The sequence below is a fragment of the Lottia gigantea genome (assembly GCF_000327385.1).
Source record: "Lottia gigantea unplaced genomic scaffold LOTGIsca_70, whole genome shotgun sequence".
In the NCBI taxonomy this organism is placed as follows: Eukaryota; Metazoa; Mollusca; class Gastropoda; family Lottiidae; genus Lottia; species Lottia gigantea.
The window spans coordinates 224,960-232,852 of NW_008710371.1; the positions used below are offsets into that span (position 1 = coordinate 224,960).

Genomic DNA, 7,893 nt, shown 5'->3' on the forward strand with positions numbered 1-7,893 from the left:
TCTCCTGTATTGATTACCTCCCACCAGACGTCATACCTCGTCCATTATCTGCTTGAGGTAAAAAATTAGCCACACATAGCAAGCTATCAACTCAGCCAACACTTAAATAATTTTTCTCTGCAGATAACCCTAGTTTGCAACAGGCTTTGAAACGGAATAATTGATTGTAGAATGAGATTGCATTTTGCTTGTAGAGCTCGATTTAACACCCTGAATGCCCGTTACGGGAGACATCCCTTTAATTCTGCTAAAAGAACTGAATTCTAGCTAAAGAAAGTGTTTTGATTAACAATGACAATTCTTTAATTTTGCTGAATTTTGCTCTCAAATTCATTGCAGTTCCAAATCCTAGACCAGACTATATTTTACATGACCAAGTTTTCAAAAATGACTTTTCAAGTTTTCATGTCTGGAAGCATTACCTGACATCATTTGCTTGATACATTTGTCTTATACTTTGACTGCAATAGCCACTTTTCTTCTTTCACGGAATGCAGGGATTTGATTGGATTGTAAGCTAGCAAATACAACCAATGAGAGCCCTTGACAGAAAGACTGTATATATTATGACTTACAGTTTACAGATTTTCTGTCGGGGTCTCTGATTGGCTGTATTTACTAGCTGTATTTACTAGCTGTATTTACTAGCTTACTTTACTATCAAGTTCGTAGAAGCTTGACATTGTGAAATGACCTTTTGGTAAATTAGCTAAGATTTCCACTTGAACATAAACTGCAGTGAATTAATCTTCCGTCTGTTGCCTGGTAGATATTGCATGCTTTCTTTCTTGTTTTGACTCTAGTATAAGTACTGGTAAATTGAAGAGGTTAACAGAAGAAAATTTGACCCGTCCCCCTGAAGAAGTTTTTGATATTCTCCAAAAGCTTGGTGAGGGGTACGTACCAAAATGAACTTGTGACCCAATCTGAAAAAAACTTTTCCGAGTGTTTTTTAAATCTTTTACATGTATCAGGGACACTGATAGCAACAATTTGTACCCCTCAAGTTTTCAGTCCGACGACGTCTGTGGTTCCTGCATTTATTTAACGCTTAAGTGACAAAAGTATTTAAGTGATGTTGCCTTAGAGACGTCAGTAAAGGCCATGTTTGAATGGATTGTGAGACTCGCCCACATCTGATTGAAAATTAGAATGGTGTAAATCTATGCTATCAGTGTCCCTGAAACACGTAAAAAATTTAGAAAACCTTTTAACAATCCCTTTAATTCACTCAACATTGAGTCTTTAAAATATTCAGATTCAAAGCAAGAAAATATGTAGGTTAATTTATGGGTTTGTTTCGCAAGCTTTCTTTCATTTTTCAACCTTCAATAGATAGCATGGCATGGGCACGCTTTTCTTATTTTGAATTTCTAATGCTTTTTTTTTTGGAAAAAATTGTATGCAAGTACACCAAAGAACATAATAATGAATGTTCATCAATATCTAATCAATAATTCTTTGAAATATGAAATTTTTACATAAATGTCAAGACTATACATTTTAAATATTCATTGAAATTTTGTCAATGTCAATCTGATAAATTTAATTTTCTGATATATTTTAATCTACATTGTAATCTAACAAACTTTCTACTAAAGGTTAGTCCCAAAGGTAGCATTTTTAACCAATCAAATTTCGTTATGTTAAGGAAATAAGGAATTGTGGGATAGAAAAACCAATGAGATAGCTCTACTTTAGGTTTTGATATCCCACAATGCTTTATTTCATCAAGAAACAGGTTTTACATAACACAAATTGATTGGTTGGGACTAACCTTTGTTGCAAAAGTTGTTAGATTGTCTAATCTTAAAGGAATATTAACTCTTAGATTTCAAACTTGGTCAATAAGTCTATATATTCATCAGTTGGACTTACCTTGTATCATAACTCTATCTATAATCCAATAAATCCATAAACCTAAGTAATAATTCATTAAACTAATTAATAATTCATAAAACTTAGTAATAATTCATTAAACTAAGTAATAATTCATTAAACTAAGTAATAATTCATAAAACTAAGTAATAATTTATTAAACTAAGTAATAATCCATTAAACTAAGTAATAATTCATTAAACTAAGTAATAATTCATTAAACTAAAACTAAGTAATAATTCATAAAACTAAGTAATATTTCATTAAACTAAGTAATAATTCATTAAACTAAGTAATAATTCATAAAACTAAGTAATAATTCATAAAACTAAGTAATAATTCATTAAACTAATTAATAATTCATAAAACTAAGTAATAATCCATTAAACTAAGTAATAATTCATTAAACTAAGTAATAATTCATTAAACTAAGTACTAATTCATAAAACTAAGTAATAATTCATTAAACTAAGTAATAATTCATTAAACTAAGTAATAATTCATAAAACTAAGTAATCACTCATAAAACTAAGTAATTATCAATAAAACTTCTTGTAAAATAATTACTTAGTTTATCATCATAAAGAGAGATTCTGTTGTATAATTATGACACCAGTCCACTGATGAATATATACACTTATTGACCAAGTTTGTGACTTTAAATTTTATGTCCATTCTAAGTGGTAGTGTTCTTTTAACTTAATAATTCTTAATACAAAACATGAGATGTGAATTTTCTTTGGACTAAAGGTCATATGGCAGTGTTTTTAAAGCCCGTTATAAAGATGGGGATAAGGGAGATAACTCTAATGAAAATGAAGATGATGTGGATGGCGATCAGTACCTAGCTATAAAGATGGTGCCTATCGATACAGATTTACAGGAAATTATCAAAGAAATATCCATCATGCAACAGTGTGATAGTCCCTTTATTGTCAAATATTACGGCAGTTATTTCAAGAACACAGACTTATGGGTAAGATTCAGTTTTATTGCTTCTCAGGTTTTGATTTTAAAAGGCCCTACGGGCGCCGCAGTGGCTCAGTGAGTTAGACACTTGCTCGCTAACCTGATGGTCGAGAGTTCAATCCCAGCATAAGAGAGGCTGAAAAAGCGTCTAGTCGTTCAGATAGGACCCTCATGCTACAGGCTGTGCAGGTTAAAGATCCCTCGACAGTTAGAAATTGAAAAAAAGAGCAGGCTAATGCTGCTGTCCTGGCAAAATGTACCCTGCATGGCGTTGCCCTTCTTCATTAGCCCACATGGTGCAGAAAAGTAGGATGTAAAACTCCATTTCATTTCATTTTTTAAAAGGCCCTTCTAAACCCTTTACAGTCACTATGTATTTTGGTTTGTTTTGGAAAACTCTACTGATTTCACCAAAATCAGCACCTAATTGTAGAGAAATCTCCAACTTATTCTAGAGGTTTCAACAAAAATTACTAGCAAGCCTTTATACAACTAGTATACATCTCTCTATGTGGACGTATATTGTCGGCACCATTGTCAACATTTGCTTGTAAACGCTCTAAAAACTAGATTTTTTGATGGAATCAAATGAAATTCGGTATGTGTAAACATATTCATAAAACGAAGATCAATTTCGAATTTGAGCTATTTTCGACCGCTAGAAGCAGAGTTATTGCCCTTGCCCCAAAATCTTGAATATTTACCATCCGCAAGCCGTGGTCCTCTATCTTTATCTTAGAATGAATTTTGTTTGTAAATCAAATTTAAATTGGAATATCCGCTTCTAGACAATACTGATAATCTTGGAATAACTTCGCGTCTGTGAAAATATAATGTTTGATATTGTTTTCTATTTTTAGATTGTAATGGAATATTGTGGTGCCGGTTCACTCTCAGACATCATGAGAATCAGGAATAAAACTGTAAGTTCTTGGAGTTTTTTTTCTCTCTATGAGTAAAACCATCTTCACAATGTCTAGCTCTTACAAACTCTGTCTAATACCTTGACAACAAGTATCTTTGTTAACAAAATTCTAATGGAAGAACTAAACAATATGGACTTGTGGACACATTTCCTTAGTAATCACTGACGACATCATCATGACATCATCTCCTATAACAACACGGGATGTGGCGTATGAATACACAAAAACTTTTAACTAAAAATAAACATGACTATGGAACAAATCTCGGTTTCAGAGTCCGTGTTGAATAACTAACTTATTTGTTTCTTTTATTGAAGAACTTTCTAATGTTTTTCATTCATTTGTTAAAAAAGACCTTGGACTATTTTATTTGTGTTAATGTGTATTCATACGTCAACCTAACAACAAAGGGGCGGGGCTTAAAGTTAATTGACAGGAGTTATGTTGCTGTTTTTTCCCACTTTTCTGACAATAATGATGGCAATATTTTTATCTTTACAAGTACGGTGATAGATTCCGAACACTACCCAATGTAAATATAAGGATTAAATGTAGATTTTTTTGCGTTCATTCAAATTAACACATGAAAATTCTGCGTTCATCAACCAATGAACGCAAAAAAATCTACGTACAATCCTAAAATGTGAAGGGCACATAAAAATACACTTCATTGTGTTTTTTCACTATTTTACTTGCACTATTATTCCCTTTTTCAGCTGAACGAGACTGAGATTGCCACTGTTTTATCTTACACGTTGAAAGGATTAGATTATCTCCATTCCCGACGTAAAATACACAGAGATATTAAAGCTGGTAATATTCTACTCAATTCTGATGGGCATGCTAAGTTAGCTGATTTTGGTGTGGCTGGTCAACTGACTGTAAGTAATATCTCCTGTTTCACTTTCAACATAGAATACCCAGGTGTTAATCACAAACAGTTAGGGTCGTATGCAGCGCTCTTATACCTTGACTAAAGTTGAACTTTGGCTAAAGTCGAACTTAACAAAGTTAGGATTAAGGCTTTCATTTTCTACATTTGATAGTCAAATTTAAGCACGACTTTCGTAAAGATCGACTGGTGCATACCTAAAGTTCGACTTAAGTCTAACTTTAGTCAAAGTTTAGGTAAAGTACGAGCGCTGCATATGGCCCTTAATGTTTGAGCTAAACTAATCAGTAATAGTGTTCACAGCTCACAGTCGATATTTGAGCTTTCAAATAGGAATGTTAAAATGATGACTCGTCTTTTCTTGAGACACTGTCATATATAGAAAAGACATCTATAGAAATAGAAAGTGAAATTTGAGGTATATTTGAAGGAATTATGTGATTTTTGTACAAAAACCCATTTCATTATTAGACGTCCGTTCAGAACACTTGCTTACAATAGCTTTAAAGAGATTGTAAAGAAGTTTTCTTAAAATTTTATGTGTATCAGGGACACTGATAGCATCAATTTACATCATTCTAATTTTCAATCAGATGTCTGTGATTCCTGCAATTCTACAAAAACTAAGTGTTTGATGACATCACTAATCGTGAAGGGCCTTATGTGAAGTCATCCAGTTAAGTCAAAAGGTCAATATGTCTAACGTTCAAGAGGGCTGTCTTTAGACCCTAACTGAAGTGGCTATATTAAAAATAGAAGCTAATATAAAAACGGAACAAAAGTTTGGTCTAATTTTTATTAGGCTACGAAAGGCCTTATGTGATAAAGCATATTTTGTGATTAGTGACATCATCAAACACTTAGTTTTAGTGGAATTGCAGGAACCACAGACGTCTGATGCTATCAGTGTCCCTGATACACATAAGAAATTAAGAAAACCTTTTTACAATCTCTTTAACAAGAACCACAGATGTCTGATTGAAAATTGGAATGGTACAAATTGATGCTATCAGTGTCCCTGATATACATAAGAAACCTCTTTATAGAGTTAATTCTATTTAATATTGTAGGACACTATGGCCAAGCGTAATACAGTGATTGGAACCCCCTATTGGATGGCACCAGAAGTTATACAAGAAATAGGATATGATTGTGTAGCAGATATTTGGAGTCTAGGTAAGTATAAATCTCGTTCAGATCAGACAATAAAACAAGACCTGACTGCATGTTAAAGATGGAATAGGCTATCAAAACTCATTCAGATCAGAGAATAAAACAAGACCTGACTGTTCATGTTAAAGATGTAATAGGCTATCAAAATCTCATTCAGATCAGACAATAAAACAAGACCTGACTGTGCATGTTAAAGATGGAAGCATTCTGCATCAAAATGGACAGGGGAAAACCTGTCATGTTTGATAGAAAGACTAGTACTTTGTTGACCCCAATCTTTTTTACTGGCTTTAAGGTCATTCTGTTCACATTTCTTGTAGACATGATAAAGACTACAGTTTTTATCTGATCTTGATGAAACTTGGTATGCATGTATATATTGATGAGATCTCGGTCAAGTTCGAAATTGGTATTATTCGGATGAACAGTTTGGGAGTTATTGCCCTTGACTTAGTGTAGTGGCTACTGATATAATACGAAGGATAGTTTGGTGTAATTAAATTAAGACATCAGATTATATATATTGTTTTATATTACAGGAATAACAGCATTAGAAATGGCAGAAGGTAAACCTCCGTATGGAGATATCCATCCCATGAGGGTCAGTATTTAATATCTTCTAGTCTTCTTTCAGTTTCATTTCGTTTCATTAACTCTACACGGACCAAGTATGAAGTTCATAATAACTTGATATTGTAAAGAGACAAGAAAGGTGACTATTGTAGTCAAGGTATTGGAGGAAGTTTGTAATAGCTTGACATTGTGAAGATACAAGAAAGGTGAATATTGCAGTCAAGGTATAAGTATGAAGTTCGTGATAGCTGGACATTGTGAAGATACAAGAAAGGTGGCTATTGTAGTCAAGGTATAAGTATGAAGTTTGTAATAGCTTGACATAGTGAAGATACAAGAAAGGTGAATATTGCAGTCAAGGTATAAGTATGAAGTTCGTGATAGCTGGACATTGTGAAGATACAAGAAAGGTGGCTATTGTAGTCAAGGTATAAGTATGAAGTTTGTAATAGCTTGACATTGTGAAGAGACAAGAAAGGTGAATATTGCAGTCAAGGTATAAGTATGAAGTTCGTGATAGCTGGACATTGTGAAGATACAAGAAAGGTGGCTATTGTAGTCAAGGTATAAGTATGAAGTTTGTAATAGCTTGACATTGTGAAGATACAAGAAAGGTGGCTATTGTAGTCAAGGTATAAGTATGAAGTTCGTGATAGCTTGACATTGTTAAGATGAAGACTAAACTATCTTTGGAAATAATTTCAGGCAATATTTATGATTCCCACGAAACCACCGCCATCTTTCCGAAAACCAGACAAGTGGTCTCCTGAATTTATAGATTTCGTCAGTAAATGTTTGATCAAGAATCCTGAACAACGAGCGACAGCTCAAGAACTATTAAAGGTAAAAAAATTGTTCCTGGGCTCCGACCATAGATACAGTCTCTTCTGGTCTGAATTTTAATATAGTTTCTTAGTGAAAGAAAAAAAGAGAGCGAAATTACTAGTTTGAGATATATTTAAAGGAATTATGTGATTTTCGTACATTTCTAGTATTTCTATAGACTATTTACATATATTCAAGATTAAAATCAACCTCCATAAATGGTGAAGGATGGCCAATCAAAGTTCTTCTCTCTCTGGAATTGTTTGCTGCATATAATCCCAGCGCTTGATTGTAATGTTCTATTCCAATTTTCCAGGTTTTCTAACTTTTTTATGTGTATCAGAGACACTGATAGCATCAATTTACACCATTCTAATTTTCAATCAGACGTCTGTGGTTCTTGTTAAAGGGATTGTAAAAAGGTTTTCTAAATTTTTTATGTGTATCAGGGACACTGATAGCATCAATTTACATCATTCCAATTTTCAATCAGACGTCTGTGGTTCTTGTTAAAGGGATTGTAAAGAGGTTTTCTAAATTTTTGATGTATATCAGGGACACTGATAGCATCAATTTACACCATTCTAATTTTCAATCAGACGTCTGTGGTTCCTGTAATCCCTTTATGTGTATCAGGGACGCTGATAGCATCAATTA

The 7,893-nt window shown here is 33.1% G+C and overlaps 1 protein-coding gene across 1 annotated transcript in view; it reads left to right on the plus strand.

Moving 5' to 3' along the window:
- Positions 1-816: 816 nt before the first annotated feature.
- The window catches only part of LOTGIDRAFT_130700 (hypothetical protein), a gene marked incomplete at both ends in the record, with an annotated part of 12,347 nt that continues 5,270 nt past the window's right edge, over positions 817-7,893 (plus strand). The window contains 8 exons of the mRNA XM_009065731.1: positions 817-896; positions 2,629-2,654; positions 2,700-2,854; positions 3,708-3,770; positions 4,490-4,654; positions 5,736-5,841; positions 6,378-6,439; positions 7,117-7,254. Coding sequence (XP_009063979.1) covers positions 817-896; positions 2,629-2,654; positions 2,700-2,854; positions 3,708-3,770; positions 4,490-4,654; positions 5,736-5,841; positions 6,378-6,439; positions 7,117-7,254 — 795 coding nt within the window. The remainder of the gene's footprint in view (positions 897-2,628; positions 2,655-2,699; positions 2,855-3,707; positions 3,771-4,489; positions 4,655-5,735; positions 5,842-6,377; positions 6,440-7,116; positions 7,255-7,893) is intronic.